We start from the raw sequence: 16,030 nt of genomic DNA on the forward strand, positions 1-16,030 counted from the left end.
TGAGGTGTAAGCGAGATGCTAGGTATCCCCTATTCAACAGCAAGTACGCAAAACAAAACACAAGTAGGCGGCCGGCACGCTGCAGCCAGAACCAATCGCAGAAGCATCCGCCCAATCCACTCCCCACCCCGCCCGCTTCGTGCAGCTCCGCCCTTCCGCCTTCCCGGAAGCCTCTGGGCCGACGCCTGGCGGCCACCTTGTCTGGAGACAGTCGCTCGGGTGGTATCGTCTGCGCTGAGACCAATTCTCTGGCATTCGCGTCGCGTCACTGAAGCCAGAGACTGGAGGGGCGTCGGCGGCCGACATGACCCAGGCGGAGAAGGGAGAGGCGGAGAACGGGAAGGAGAAGGGCGGGGAGAAGGAGAAGGAGCAGCGCGGGGTGAAGCGACCCATCGTGCCCGCGCTGGTGCCGGAGTCGCTGCAGGAGGTGAGGCGGCGGGGGCGGGCCTGGGACTCGGCTTCCGGGCCGGGCGGGGGCCGCGGGGCTGGGCTAGGGGAGGAGACTGGCGAGCGACGCGAGGCTTCGGGCCCCCACCCGGGTGGGTGGTGCAAGGGGGTCATTTCCCGTTCGCCCCGAGGGCACTGGGCAGACGGCGCGGTCCCTGCGTCCCCACCGGTCGCCCCCAGCAACTGCAGTACGAGCCCCTTCCGGACCGTGAGACCCGGACTGGGCTGTACTTTACTGTCGTATGGTTGAGGGGGCAGACTGGATGGTGTGTCGGGGCCTTCCCAGTTCCCACTCTCTAGGATTCTTCCACTTTGAGAGCAGGAGGCGGGAGGAGAAAGCTCCAGTTGAGTTGGGGCAGTAGGTAGCTAGGCCTGATGTGGGATGACTAGTGCAGAGCACCATTTTTGTTGATGAGTCGCTAAGTCGTGTCCGACTCTTTGCGACCCCATGGACTGCAGCACACCAGGCCCCCTTGTCCTTCACCAACTCCCGGAGTCCACCCAAACCCATGTCCGTCGAGTCGGATGATGCCATCCAACCATCTCATCCTCTGTCGTCCCCTTCTCCTGCCCTCAATCTTTCCCAGCATCAGGGTCTTTTCAAATGAGTCAGCTCTTCGCATCAGGTGGCCAAAGTATTAAGTTTCAGCTTCAGTATGAGTGCCTTCAATGAAATTCAGGGTTGATTTCCTTTAGGATTGACTGGTTAGATCTTGCAGTCCAAGGGATTCTCAAGAGTCTTCTCCAGCACCACAGTTCAAAAGCATCAGTTCTTCAATGCTCAGTTTTCTTTATGGTCCAACTCTCAAATCCTTGCATAACTACTGGAAAAACCATAGCTTTGACTATATGGACCTTTGTTGACCAACCAAAAGTGATGTCTCTGCTTTTTAACATGCTCTCTAGGTTAGTCATAGGTTTTCTTCCAAGAAGCAAGCGTCTTAATTTCATGGTTGCAGTCACCGCCTGCAGTGATGCCCAAGAAAATAAAGTCTGTCACTGTTTCAATTTTTTTCGCCATCTGTTTGCCATGAAGTGATGGCACTAGATGCCATGATCTTAGTTGTTTGAATGTTGAGTTTTAAGCCATCTTTTTCACTCTCGTCTTTCACCTTCATCAAAAGGCACTTTAGTTCCTCTTCACTTTCTGCCATTAAAGTGGTATCATGTGCATGTCTGAGTTTATTAATATTTCTCCTAGCAGTCTTGATTCCTGCTTGTGATTTATCCAGCCTGGCATGTTACATGATGTACTCTACATAAAAGTTAAATAAATAAGCAAGGTGACAATATACAGCCTTGATGTACTCCTTTCCCAATTTTAAACCAGTCTGTTGTTCCATGTCTGGTTCCAACTTGCTTCTTGACCTGCGTACAGGTTTCTCAGCAGGCAGGTAAAGTTGTCTGGTATTCCATCTCTTTTAAGAATTTTCCACAGTTTGTTGTGATCCACACAGCCCAAAGGCTTTAGCATAGTCAATGAAGCAGAAGTAAATGTTTTTCAGGGGGAAGTATTGGACACACACAGCAGATACCTCCTCCAACCCTGACAGCTTGGGACAGTTTCTTCCACGCAGCTGACACCTATACAAAGACCTAAAAGATACTTAGGAGTTAGCAATAGGGAGTTTGAGGGCAGGAGAACATTGTGGAGGAGACCTGGGCCAAGAGAGCCTAGGAAAGTGTTGGAGGTGAGAATGTCTTGAATGAAGGAGGAAGAGAGCAAGAAATGAGACTGGAGATCTTAAGACGGGTGTCCTCATGAGAGTGGTATAAGGCAGAGCCTGGCCTCTTCTGAAGGGGAACTTTGGAAGAGCTAGCCGGACTCTGAGCTGCATGATCAACTCTTTTAATCCTCATAGTAGCTCTCTGAGGTAGGAACTTCAGTCAGAGCCAAGAAGTGGCACTGTCTGAATTTGAAGCCATATCTGTGAATCCAGAGCCTGGGCCCTTAACCACTGTTGGAATATTTGCTTAACATCAATCAGTCATGTAGCACCTTTTGGTTTTTCCATATCCTCTGTGGCACCTCTACTGTTATTTGCTAAATGCCTTTTTTTTTTTTTCTTCTGAATCTTTTCTTAAGCAGTAATGTCCAGGAAATGATATGTAGGGCTCACTGGCTAGTTATTTTCTAATATGTTAAATATGTAATTATTAAAAAGTCCTTGTCCAGACTTTGGAAAATTGTGTTTACTACCCCAGAGCTTCCCAATCAGTGTCCTGCAGCCTGTGTACCATTGATGGGGTACAGGTGTCCTTGACGGCAGGCTTCCCAGGTAACTCATTGGTAAAGAGTCCGCCTGCCAAGCAGGATACGCACGTTTGATCCCTGGGTCTGGAAGATCCCCTGGAGAAGGAAATGGCAACCCATTCCAGTATTCTTGTCTGGGAAATCCCATGGACAGAAGAGCCTGGGGGACTAGGATCCATGGGGTTGCGGAAGAGTCAGACATGACTTAGCAACTCAACCATCACCACCCTGTCCCTGATGGCAAGCAGCCTCGTCGGTTTAACTCAGTCTCCTAGATATATGTTGTCTGCCATAACACACAAAAGCTTGAGGAGTCTGCTGAATAGCACCAGGCCTTGTGAGATGGTGCCATCACCACTCAACCGATAACCTCTGTGCCGTGCCCTGGGCATAGAGTAGTGAACGAGACAGTAACAGTCCCCTCTTACATGAAGGTTTTGTCTTCTGGGAGAGACAGTAAATCATTGTAAGAATGACAAGTGTCATGAAAAGGAGGCGTGCCATAAGATTTTATTACAGCAGGACAAACACACCTGGTCTAATGACATTTAACTTAAGCCCTGAAGGGAAGAGTACGATTTAAAAGGGAGAAAGAACATTGCAGACGAAGGGAAGTGCCTCTGTGCAGGCCTGACGGTTAGCCCTGTAAGCTAAGAAATCGGGAGACGTCTGGATTCGGAAGACCAAGAGACTGAAAAGGAAGTAGTTCTAGAGTAAAGCTGGAGAAATAGGCAGGGTCCTGATCTTGGAGGTTCTGAACTGTATCTTATGGACAAGTTACAGAAATGCTTTAAAAGGGGGCGTGCCAGGAAGACACAACTGTAGCCATCCGGTGGAACGGAGTAGGTGCTGGCTGAGGAGTCAAGCTGGAAAGGCCATTCTCAACAGGCATCTGTTTGTCAAAAGGATTGTTGGAGTCCCTTTGAGTCCCCCGCTGAGTCCCTCAGCATGTTTCCATGGTAAAGGTTCCCCAGTCATTCTGGTTATAGTCTTCTCCCTTGAGAACTGTGGATCTTTAGCCCACTGTCTTGATTTGTGCTTTGTCAATCCTTGTTGACTATCTCCCAAGTACGGGTGGTGAAAGGCAGACATACAAAATAGAATTGTGAACTCTGGCTTTTTAACTCCAAACTCTTACCAGATTAGGTAAATAGCACAGAGTCAATAAGTGTAAAGTATTTAAAAAACAGTGACCAAAATACAGTTTATGCTCATTCTCGAAAATGGTTCCTGTTTTGAGCCTTACTTTCCAGCATTAGAAAACAGTGATTCTGTTCTAATACTACATTTCTTCCCTCACCTACTCAGCCAATATTGTCACATCTGAGTGATGATACTGATTACCTCAGGAGCTTTTGTAAATTGCAGATTCCTAGGCTGTCTCTCCCAGAAGATTCTGAATCAGAAAGTTTGTAGTGAAGCCGTAGGGTCTTTTTTAGTTTGTCTTTTTAACAAGGATCTTTAGGTGTTCAGATGTAAGGAACCCAGGACTTCATGAGTCATAGTATTCCCCACACTCTTATTCCTTATTTAACTGTCTTCTTTAGTAAATGGAAGGTTCTCTAGTGGGTGGGACTTTGTCCTTGTCACCATTGTACCTGTAGTGCTTGGCACAGAAACACCCCCAAATCATAGCTTGATTTGCACTGGGTACTTAGGATTTCATTCATTTAAACAAAGATTTGTTGACCTATGTGCCATGAGTCAGATCCTCGAAACACAGATACAAAATGAGTTTGCATTCAGGCGGACTCTCAGAGAACTTTTCCCGAATTATTTTGATACCTTTGAGTCTGATAGTCATTACTGGAAACTAACTTCGTAGTCTAGTCTGTTCCCATCTGTGTTACTTACTAAAGTCACACTCCCATGTTTTATATTTACAGCAAATCCAGAGCAACTTCATTGTTGTCATACATCCAGGTTCCACAACTCTGAGGATTGGTCGAGCCACAGACACACTTCCTGCCAGCATTCCTCACGTCATTGCACGAAGACACAAACAACAAGGGCAGCCGCTGTACAAGGACAACTGGCTCCTAAGAGAGGGACTGAATGTAAGTCCGAGTGGAGGACTTGGAGGGAATGCCCTGGCAGTCAGTGGTTAAGACTCTGCTTTTGCTGCCAAGGGGCCAAGTTCAGTCCTCGGTCAGGGAACTAAGATCCCACAAGTCACGCTGTGTGGACAAAACAGAACACCACACACACACGAAATGTCGGACCCGGAGAGAAGGCCCAAGGTTGTCTCCTTGGGAGGGCTTAGATATTCAGTGTATGTCATAATCTTGAACAACATCTTGTTAGCTTTAATGTATCTTAAAATAATGACATTGTTCAGGGTTACAAATATAATTTTTTATCAGAGCTAACAATATTAGATTGTACAGAAATAATTGTAACAAAAGAAAACTAATTTTTCTAACCCATCAGGATGAATTGGGTATTGATGAAGCTGATTTTTAGTGGAGAATACAGAATTGTCACTTTCTTAAAATGATGCATCCAGGTGTCTGTTAACTGACTGCCGTTATTTTTTCTTCTAGATATTTAGAGTTTATATTGAGCTTATATTTTCAATCTGTAGCAAATGGAATTCCTCCAATAAGCACTTGTTATAATCTTAGGTTAAATCATAATTTAAAGGCAAAAAATAGTATGTCCTTGGGGTAAGCATTTACTTAGGATGCAGTAAGTGTCCTATTGTGTAGGTGTTAATTAACAGGAAAATTTTTCGTGATAGGTATTAAATATGTATATTACATTATAATCCACTTTTAAGCTTTAAATCAAGGGTAGTTTTAGGAACTTGCAGTTTATAATTCTGATGGTAGGTCTTAGGGTTTCATTTTCTAGCATAACTAGCAAACCATCCTTAGGTCCATTTCTAAGCTTAACTATAACTTGACAATGTAAGGGTTTAAAACTCACTTATATTTTTGGATCTTCTAATTCTGTCTTAGGGACTAAATCTCAGGAGTAAAAATAGAAATAAAATAATCTTTTCAAAAGTATTTATGGAATGTTCTTTGCAATATCACAATAACTTGAATTCTCATTAACTAAGTGAAGTGACACATGTAGGAAAAAATATTGCTATAAAATTGTAAGCATGAAAATTATATCGATAAATGGAAGAGTCTTGAAATACTTGGTAAGTTTACAGTAGCTATGCTCTGATATTAAGTCAGAAGTCCCTAAAGGTTATAGATATTTGCAACAGTTGGTTTATGGTGATGGTGCTTTTCTGATTATTTTTTTTTTTATAAATGATAAAAAGGTTACTTTGAATTCTTAGGGTTAACATATGTGACATAAGTGAAGGACATGCTTGTTGATGAGGGAGCATTTCCTCTTGCTAGATTAAATTAGTATTTTGTCATTACTTTCTCTTTTTCACTAAATCATTTATACTGTTCAACACTGTTTCTTTTCTGCCAGAAACCTGAAAGTAATGAACAAAGGCAAAATGGCCTTAAAATGGTGGATCAAGCAATATGGTCTAAAAAGATGTCAAATGGTACAAGACGGATTCCTGTGTCCCCTGAGCAGGTTGGGTCTCAGCTCTTTCTTCAGATTCATTCCTTGACCACTGCTATTATGTCATAACCATTGGTGTGCACTCCCTATTTCATTATGCAAATTATTAAAGATGGGATTTTCTTTAAAAAGGAAAGAAAACCATTTGTAACTACCTGCAGAATACCTGAATTGGTGTACAAATGTCTAGGCAAGCCAAACAATTTGTAAGGTAGTGTTTCTTATGTCAAGTTGATGAAAATTTGGTTTACGTGAGAGTCTTAAGTGTGTGATTCCAGCATCTTGATGCGAAGCTGTATTCTTACTACGTTTGTCCTTTTAGCGTGATAGACCAGTACTGCTGGGGATGGACACAAGTCTTTATGGCCAAAAAGTCCCTTCAGTTTTTAAGTAAAAATAAAAGACAAATTTTTCATTTTTACCAAGAACTTTATTGAATGTGTTCACTGTTTTGTTCTGCTGCCTTCTACCGTTTTTCAGACAACTTCATAATTCTGTCTTCCCAAAACTTTTTATCTTTTTGAGCAAAGAACTATTGCAAGTGCCTTTTACAGACTTCCAGGGATCTGAAATTTTTTCCACTAAAAATTTTGTAAATAAATGGAAATCTAAAGGTGCGGTGTCTGGTGAAAACAGCAGATGAATCAGAAATTCCCATCCAAGCTATAGTAGTGTTTCCATATAGAAAAACATGTGGTCTTACATTATCCTGATGGAAGATTATGCATTTTCTGTTGCTTAATTCTGGATGCTTTTCAACAAGAGCTTCTTTCAGTTGGTCTAATTGGGAGCAGTACTTGTTGGAATCAATTATTTGGTTTTCCAGGAGGTCATAATACAGGACTCCCTTTCAATGCCACATCAAAACAGTTAACCAAGCTGATACAAATGTTACTCATTGCTCATTGGAATATTTTCAGTATGTTGGCTCTCTCCCTCATGGTATAATGTTGATTATTCTCCAGTAATATCTCGACTTGATCCCTATCAACTTCCACTGGTCTACTGGACCAGGGAGCATTGTCCAGTGAGAAATCTCCAGTGTGAAACTTTGCAAACCACTTTTAACACATTCGATAAGTCACAGCACCTTCTCCATATTACTGCACATATCTTTCTTTGCATTTCAGTTGCATTTTTACCTTTTCTGAAATAACAAAGCATACTATGCAGAAAACGTTGCCCTTTTTTTTCCATCATCAATATTAAGATGGCTACACAAAAATTCACCCGTTTTGACAAGTTTTTATTTTAAATGCACACTGATGTTATAGCTATCACAACATATTCTAACAATTGTTTTGAATAAAGTTAAAGACAGCTAACTGCTACTTAAGCCATCTTACAGAAACAACCAAATGAACTGTTTGGTTAACCCAATATATAAATCTATATTCAAGTTTCAGCAGAGTGCAATATTCATTTCAGACTGGCTGTGAATCACAGCCTAAGTGTTAACATGACAGAAGAATCAAGGTTGTGGAAAAGGGTGGGAGAATCCACTTGTGACCAATCCCTATTTTGTCACCTATCTTGGATTCAGGATTAAAATCTGCCGCTGTATCTACTCTGAGAGAGAAGAGAAGAGGGCAGCCGCTTTTTTTCTTGCATAGACTCAGAGAATTTTCTGATGTTCCTTTGTTTCAGGCACGTTCCTACAACAAGCAGATGCGACCCGCTATTTTAGATCACTGCTCTGGAAATAAGTGGACAAACACATCTCATCACCCTGAGTTTTTGGTGGGAGAAGAGGTAGGAGACTTGTTTACAATGAGAGGGAAGAAGAAAACCCAGGTCCTGTTTGTAAAATCATGTGCTTTGCCACCCAGTTCTCGTCGTTTCCAAGCACTCCGTAATCTTGCCCCGAGGAGCAGATATTCACACTGGCCCCTGAGATATTAGACACTCCACTCTGAACATGAGAACAGTCAGCAAATGTTAATGATCACTTCTGGCCCTTGGTTTTTGAATGTGAATGTGGGAAACCCTGAGAGAAGAGTTCTAACAATGTATTCATCTCCCCATCCTTTCCAGGCCCTGTACGTTAATCCTTTGGACTGTTACAATATTCACTGGCCTATCAGAAGAGGTCAGTTAAATATTCACCCAGGACCTGGGGGCTCTCTCACAGCTGTTCTGGCCGATATTGAAGTAATATGGTCTCATGCAATACAAAAATACTTGGAAATCCCACTGAAAGATTTAAAGGTAAACTGAAATTCCCAGTTACTGGATTGTCTTTAAAGGTTCTTGGTCAATAAAAGTACACTGTACTCAGTTCTTTGTAAGATGGTGTCCTTGAAGCCTTCTCCACTTTAAGGTGTTAAGGATATCTTTTTTTCCTTTACTAAATTCCCCTCTGGTGCTTTCGTTTTTTTCCCCTCATTTTGTTTGGTTCTTGGTATTTGTATTGCTCTGCAATCAGCAAACTTGCTCGAGTTTATACCTTCTCTCTGGATCTTTTTTGGACACATCAGTTGTCTTATTTTTCATTTCACAAGTTTTAAATAATTCAAAAGGAAAAAAAAGTCCACAAAAGTTAAACTGTTTTTTTTTTAAATAAAACCTAGAAGATAGCAGAGAACTTTGAGCTTTTACTTTGGGCCTCTAGCCATTGCTGCTGCTTTAGAGAGAATCCTCTCTGAGGACAGGTGTGGTGAAATTTGTTTTCACCTGACTTGAATATTAACCATTTTATCTTTTTCTCCTTTGTTCTTCTTTTTAGTATTATAGATGTATCTTGTTAATTCCTGATATCTATAATAAACAGCATGTGAAAGAATTAGTGAATATGATCCTAATGAAGATGGGTTTTTCAGGTATGTCTGTTATTCCAGGGAAACCTGCCTGAAATGAGATTGTTTTGTTTTTTCCTGACACAGTTGATTTAATTCACTGCTTCACTGAAATGCTTATTCTGGGAGGGTCAGTGATGCTTGCCTGGGGGTTCGAAGACTTAATTAGATATTTGTTACAGGATCTTCCCTGCTCCCCAGCTGATCATCCCTGTGCCTTTTGTTTTTCAGGGATCGTGGTCCATCAGGAGTCTGTGTGCGCCACCTTTGGAAGTGGCTTAAGCAGCACATGTATCGTAGATGTCGGAGACCAGAAGACAAGTGTGTGCTGTGTGGAGGATGGGGTCTCTCATCGGAACACTCGGTGAGGAGCTTGGGAGGAGGTATTCTCTGCTTCCTCTTCCTTCACAGCCTATTCGACTAAAAGTATCTTGAGTTAGAAGTTTTTTTAAGGAATTATATATTCACTTTTCTTTTTTTTTTTTTTAAATGAAGCCAGCGAGATTGTGGAAGTGCAAATTTGAACAAGGCTATAAACTGCCCATTGGAACCCTCTAATATGAGCCCGGGCTTCCTGGGTGGCCCAGTGGTAAAGAACCTGCCTGCCAGTGCAGGAGACGCAGGTTCAGTTCCTGGGTCAGGAAGATCCCCTGGTGAAGGAAATAGCAACCCACTCCAGTGTTGTTGGCTGGGGAGCCCCATGGACAGAGGAGCCTGGCAGGCCATAGGCCATGGGATCACAGAGAGTTGGCACATGACTTAAGTACTAAAAATAGCAACAGTGTGAGCTCACATCACTGGGGTCATGAAAGCCCTGGTGTGTGCTGTCTGCATTTCCCCAGGAGAACTGTGTGTGTTAGCTCCGTGTCTTTCACTGGTGTGGCAGTCACACTCACAGCAAAGCTCTATATAGGCAAGTCATTTAGGAGACAGTAGGTTTTTAGGTTTAAATTCTCTAGCTAGCATTTTGAGTATTTGCTTCTCTCTCTCTCTCTTTTTTTTTTTTTTTTGGCCACACTGTATACCTTGTGGGATCTCAGTCCCCTGACCGGGGATTGAACCTAGGCCACAGCAGTGAAAGCTCAGAATCCTAACCATTAGGCCACCAGGGTCTCCTGAGTACTTGCTTTTCTTGTCAAATTATTTTTGATGAGTGAGGAGTAGCTTTGTGGTGGTCCAGTCCGTTCAGTACATCATCACTGATAGAAGAATTAACTAGTAACTAGCCGGAGCAGGTTTGCAGCTGGCTTATCTGAGACGAGCCCAGCACAGGTGAGCACGTCAGGCAGTGCGTATAACCAGTTCTCTGCAGCATTTTGTGCTTCCGGGATGGCTTCTTCAGGATGATTTTATTCTTCCTGTCACTCGCATAGGTAGTTTGACTTTTAAGGCATAGAAACAAACTTAAAAGAGGGTCTAAGCAGTCCTTGAGAAAAGTTAAGCTGTTAGCTCCTAGGTTACAGTGCATTGTCAAACCCTGATTGAGTTGTTTGAGCTCTTCCATTTGTATTATGTAATGCCATTGCTTCTTGAAATATAGAGAGAACACTGGACCCCAGGTCTTCTGCCACTGAAACAACACAGCAGTGATCCTTCCAGATGGTGGAAATGTTCAGTTAGTGGCTAGTATCCTTTGAGTTTTCCTCCCACAAGAGAGATTTATCTTATGATGTTATTCCCTGCCATCTCTATTATTGCCAGTAAGCATAGATAGGCAAACAACTGTCATATGCTTTACATATGAACTTGGCAATGAGCTGGACTTAATGTGTATTCTGTCTCTTGGATTTTTTGCAAGTAGCATTTTTTACTTCTCGATGCTTACCACTGGTTTTTTCTAGTTTCCTTTCTCTCTCCCTTACATCCATTCTGCCCTTTCATTCTTTACCTTATCCTTGAAACATTTCTTGAAACTTGCTGTTTTTCTGTGCCTAATTGAATTTTTGGAACACCCTTTGCATCTTTTTAGCTGCCCTTTTCTCTTAACTCTAGGCTCTGTCTGGCATATGGTGGATCTGATGTGTCAAGATGCTTTTACTGGCTGATGCAACGAGCTGGTTTCCCTTACAGAGAATGCCAGTTAACAAATAAAATGGATTGCCTTCTTCTGCAGCACCTTAAAGAAACCTTTTGTCATTTGGATCAGGTGGGAGCAAAATCAAAATTCCTGATTATTTTTGTTTTCAGGAAAAATTGAAGATATTTAAGGATAATTAAAAAATTAACAGTACTATGCTACCCATTCAACCCAAATTGATAAAACCTTGAGGCTGAAGCTATTAAGAAGTGAGAGATTTTTGGTAAGATCAGACCCATACAGAAGTATCTCATACTCAGGAAAACACAGCTAGTTTTTTTTAAGAGAGTAGATTTCTCTCTTAGGATCTATGATCATTCTAAGGATAAAGATTAACCTGTAGATGTAATGAATGCTGCTGCTGCTAAGTCGCTTCAGTCGTGTCCGACTCTGTGCGACCCCATAGACGGCAGCCCACCAGGCTCCCCTGTCCCTGGGATTCTCCAGGCAAGAACACCAGAGTGGGTTGCCATTTCCTTCTCCAATGCATGCATGCTTGCTAAGTCACTTCAGTTGTGTCCAACTCTGTGCGACCCCATGGACGGCAGCCCACCAGGCTCCTCTGCCCCTGGGATTCTCCAGGCAAGGACACTGGAGTGGGTTGCCATTTCCTTCTCCAAGATGTAATGAATAGTAGCGGGTAGATACATAGGTACAGACAGTTAATAAAATGGAATCATTTGAAGCACTTTCTTACTGCTGTGAACAGTCAGCATTTAATCATTGCTGTATATGAATTGCTACCTTTTTATACTGTTCGTTTTAGACTTTTTTTAAAAAACCTTGTCCAAGTAATAAAATTCTGAGTAAAAATTTTTTTGAGAAATGTAGAACAGGGTAACATTTCCCAGTTATTGAGGGAATTTGCTTGTTGCTTTGGACATTGTTTGTATTCGTGTATATTGATAATGAAAGAAACCAGAAATTCAGATGGTGGCAATTTCAGAAATGTTGAAAGAGAAACAAGGTACAGTTGAAGTCCTGTTTTTTAAGTTTCAGTGGGAGTGGTAGAAAGTTGTAGGGCAACTTTCACCCACGTAAAAGTTCGTGGGTGAGATTTAGACTGCAGAGAGACTTGTTATTTGTAGAGTGTGCGTGCACTTTTCCTGATTCACTGACAGCATCTTTCCCCGGATTCAGGACATCTCTGGGCTTCAAGACCATGAGTTTCAGATTCGACATCCAGATTCCCCTGCCCTTCTTTACCAGTTTCGATTGGGAGATGAAAAACTCCAGGTAACGTATGGGTGTATGTTTCCCATGGGTAGAAAGAAAGGCAGCCAAGTTCAGTCAGACTGAGAGAATGTGTATTTGCTGGAAACCTCATGAAGTCAGAATACCAACTGGATGTAAATTAGCTGCTAGCCCAGCATTTAAACCACTGATAGAGTATAGATTAGAAGAGATCTGAGTCATCTTTTTAATTAGCCACTGTGTGAGGAGTTGCTATTTAGAGAGAGGCATCATTCTAGGAATTATAAAGTAGTTTACTAGGCACTTATTTTGCATTCACTTTGAGATTTCTCTCTCAGGTGTTGTATCACCCATTCAGTTTAATGATGGAGCCCAGTACACACTGAAGAAATAATGCTCCTTCCAAAAGAGAATGCTTACTCAATCTGACTTCCAGCATCTGACCTGCCAATTTCGTTTTTGCAAGGACACAATGTATTTAACGGGTCAGTTTTTTCAGGAGGCAGCAGCCTTGATTAGTCATTCTTTTCCTTCCCTGCACAGGCTCCAATGGCTTTGTTTTATCCAGCAACTTTTGGAATCGTTGGACAGAAAATGACAACTTTACAGCACAGATCCCAGGGTGACCCTGAGGATCCTCACGATGAACAGTACCTGCTGGCCACGCAGAGCAAGCAGGAACAGGTCTGTGGTAATTCAGGGTGAGAGCAGATAGTTCTGTGCCTGAGAGAGAAGTTTGCCCACACTTAATGGATCGTTGCAATGAGTGCAGTCTGACAGTATGCTAAAGCTGATATATTTTTAGAACCATGGATGAAGTCTACATTTAAAATCCAGATGGCAGATTTCTTTGTTCAGCAAACATCTATTTTCAGAATACTACTCCACACATGTAAAAGTTAATTTAATGATGATGCTTCCCTTTTGGTGTGAATTATTGCTGCACTTTTCCTACTTTTGAGTATTTTTCCAGTAGTATTTTCAGTAAAATCTCACCTATTTTTTTTTTCTCACCTGCTTTTAAATTATCACATGAAAGGTGGGTAGGTACAGGCAAGGAACTGAATTCCTTTGTCCAGAGCTGATCCTAGTTGTAGGATGTCTGCTGCAGCGGCACAGATTAAAGCTTTTATCTGCCAGTGAAACAGCAGCTCATGATGGAGAGAGGAGGACTGTAAACCTGCTCTGGTCTTTGTTCCTGTCGCAAAGCTGAGCATGAGGTTGCTTAGATAAGGTCTGAAAATGAGGCCCATGACAGCCACTGGCCCAAGAACTCCACTGAAATAACTATACTCAAAAACTCATGGGGGAATAGTTCATCAACATCAACGTGTCAGTCTTAAAAATCCAACCAATATTAGGAAAGTTCTGTGGTCTGCCCTGCCAGCCTGGGGTTGCTTTGGTTTTGTTAACATGTCCTCATCTTCTGCATACCGCCCCACCCAGGTACCCAGGGGCGGGGACTGGGTCTTGGTTGTATGCTGTGGGGTGTGTCCTGTCTGCGACACGGGGACAGGCCTTTGTTTTATAGAGCGTCCAGCAGTGTGGTGGGGAGGGACATCCGGCTGGAGGACACTGACCGCTGTCATAGTCGGACCATCCATTCGACTCTCCCTTTGATTGATTTAAAGTCTGCGAAGGCTACTGCTGACCGGAAGTCTGCATCCAAACCCATTGGATTCGAAGGGGACCTTCGTGGCCAGTCCTCTGACCTTCCAGAAAGACTGCATTCCCAGGAGGGGGATCTGGGACCCTCCCAAGGAGACTGTTTGATGGCTGGCAATGATTCTGAGGAGGCTCTCACTGCACTGATGTCCAGGAAGACTGCCGTCTCACTGTTTGAAGGGAAAGCCCTGGGACTGGATAAAGCCATCCTGCACAGCATAGACTGCTGCTGTAAGCGCGTCTGGGGGCCGGGAGAGCGCTCCGGGGCCAGGCTAGGGTGTGGCTTTATCTTGCAGCATGTTCATTCAAAAACTGTCGAGGACCTGCTTTGCGCTGACATTGTCAGGTATTAGCATCTGATTCCTGGCCTTCTTGAACGTAGAACCAAGTACCAAAGGCCAAAACCAGTCAGATTACCGCATAAAGGCATTCTCAGTAGATGAAGAAGGCTGTGTATAGGCCAGTGTGACTAGGAAGCAGGGTGAGGCTGTGGAAGGGGTGGGTGCACACCACACTGGACTTTGTAGGCCCCCTTAGAGATCGAGGTCCTAATCCTGCTAGTAGCAGGGTTAGGGGGCGGGGCATGTGTGGGGACAGCAACTTGCTCACATTTTGTGCTTTGCAAGGTTCCTCTGGCTGCCTTGGAGCATTGTCGAAGATAGGTTGGGGAGAGCGCTTTGAGGGGCTCCTGCCATTACCAAGCAATGGATGATGGTGGCTTGGCCTAGGGTGGTGGTAGATATGGAGAAAAAGCGTGAAAGGGATTTCACTGTCTTTTCAGCATCTGATGAAACCAAAAAGAAGATGTACAGCTCCATCCTGGTGGTAGGAGGTGGTTTGATGTTTCATAAAGCCCAAGAATTTCTGCAGCACAGAATTCTCAATAAAATGCCACCTTCATTCAGGCGAATTATTGAAAATGTGGATGTGATCACAAGGCCCAAGGTATGTTGTACATGGTGCAGGTCAGACTCTTTTCCAGTGAAACAGCATTATTTGTAGTTGTATGTGAACAGAGAAAATCCTGGGAGGCATGAGTCTGTGTGTAGGGAGTTCTCGAGGACTTGGGGCAAGTAGAAAAATTACTTTCAGCAGGTCACACAGATGTGGAAGGAGCTATGGACTCAGGGACCGGATTACTGGCTTTCAGTCCCTGCTGTGTCCTCCAGATTAGCATGACTGACTTCTGACATTGTCAAAGGATGGAGTGGGCAAGGAGAAGACTGACTGTTCTCACACTGTCAACTAGAACAAGTCCATTTTCATCTCTTTCATATTGAGAATCTCCTGCTGGTTCCTAGACCGGGTGATCTTCAAGGATCTTTTTGGTTTGAACTATCATGGAAACCATAAACACAGCAATTTAGAAACAGATTGTGTCTGTATTTTATCATTCTCACAATTCCAGGGAATATTTCTGTTTAAATTTCATTCAGAGGGAGAGGTTATGGGATATATTTATTGCACTCAAGTTTCAAAATAAGTTAAATCCTTAGAAATGGTCTGGCCTATAGCGACTGTTCGTGGAATAATAGTAAGTAGTGAATAACAGCATCCTCAGTAATAAAAACTGAAAATTTTTCTTGTGAATTGAAATAGAAAATGTCTGTGGTTAGTTAATAGGTCCTGCGTGAGTCTGCCCCTAAATTCCAGTAAATGATTAAGTGTATGTCTTGTCTGTTTTCATTGAAATATCTTTGCCATTGCTTCTCTAGGACATGGATCCCCGGCTGATTGCCTGGAAGGGAGGGGCAGTGTTGGCTTGTTTGGATACCACACAGGAACTGTGGATTTATCAGAGAGAGTGGCAGCGCTTTGGTGTCCGCATGCTACGAGAGCGGGCTGCTTTTGTGTGGTGAAATGGACAGAAAAGTCGCTGTTGAAGACCAACACAAACCTTGTGGTATAAAAGACTTAGTATAATTTATTGACTTAGGTGCTTTTAAGTTTCATGAAAATACATGAATTTTAACTTTTTTTTGTTGAACACATTACACTGGTGTAAAAAATATGCTGCTTTTGTAGTCAGGACATTTGAGAATAAATAAGAACTTAGTCTTC

General features: G+C 42.9%; 1 protein-coding gene across 2 annotated transcripts; it reads left to right on the forward strand.

Moving 5' to 3' along the window:
• Positions 1-16,030, forward strand: ACTR8 (actin related protein 8). Of its 2 annotated transcripts, none has more exons than XM_043886204.1 (13): positions 1-427; positions 4,625-4,758; positions 6,140-6,250; positions 7,886-7,990; positions 8,273-8,446; positions 8,964-9,057; positions 9,265-9,397; positions 11,026-11,179; positions 12,251-12,346; positions 12,848-12,988; positions 13,936-14,200; positions 14,751-14,914; positions 15,685-16,030. In XM_043886204.1, exons 1-13 carry the CDS (start codon positions 16-18, stop codon positions 15,826-15,828), a joined length of 2,127 nt encoding a protein of 708 aa, XP_043742139.1. In that variant the 5' UTR covers positions 1-15; the 3' UTR covers positions 15,829-16,030. The 2 variants fall into 2 exon arrangements, with proteins under 2 accessions (XP_043742139.1, XP_043742140.1); XM_043886205.1 differs by having other exon boundaries at positions 159-427; positions 4,588-4,758.

Source organism: Cervus elaphus, chromosome 24, assembly GCF_910594005.1.
Source record: "Cervus elaphus chromosome 24, mCerEla1.1, whole genome shotgun sequence".
Lineage (NCBI taxonomy): Eukaryota > Metazoa > Chordata > Mammalia > Artiodactyla > Cervidae > Cervus > Cervus elaphus.

What these genes read in the sequence shown, in the direction of transcription:
- ACTR8 (XM_043886204.1), top strand. Translation starts at nt 16, where the DNA reads ATGCTAGGTATCCCCTATTCAACAGCAAGTACGCAAAACAAAACACAA. An exon ending in TCCTAAGAGAGGGACTGAAT is followed by an intron (nt 4,759 to 6,139) that starts GTAAGTCCGAGT and finishes CTTTTCTGCCAG; the next exon opens with AAACCTGAAAGTAATGAACA. An exon ending in AGTTTTTGGTGGGAGAAGAG is followed by an intron (nt 7,991 to 8,272) that starts GTAGGAGACTTG and finishes CATCCTTTCCAG; the next exon opens with GCCCTGTACGTTAATCCTTT.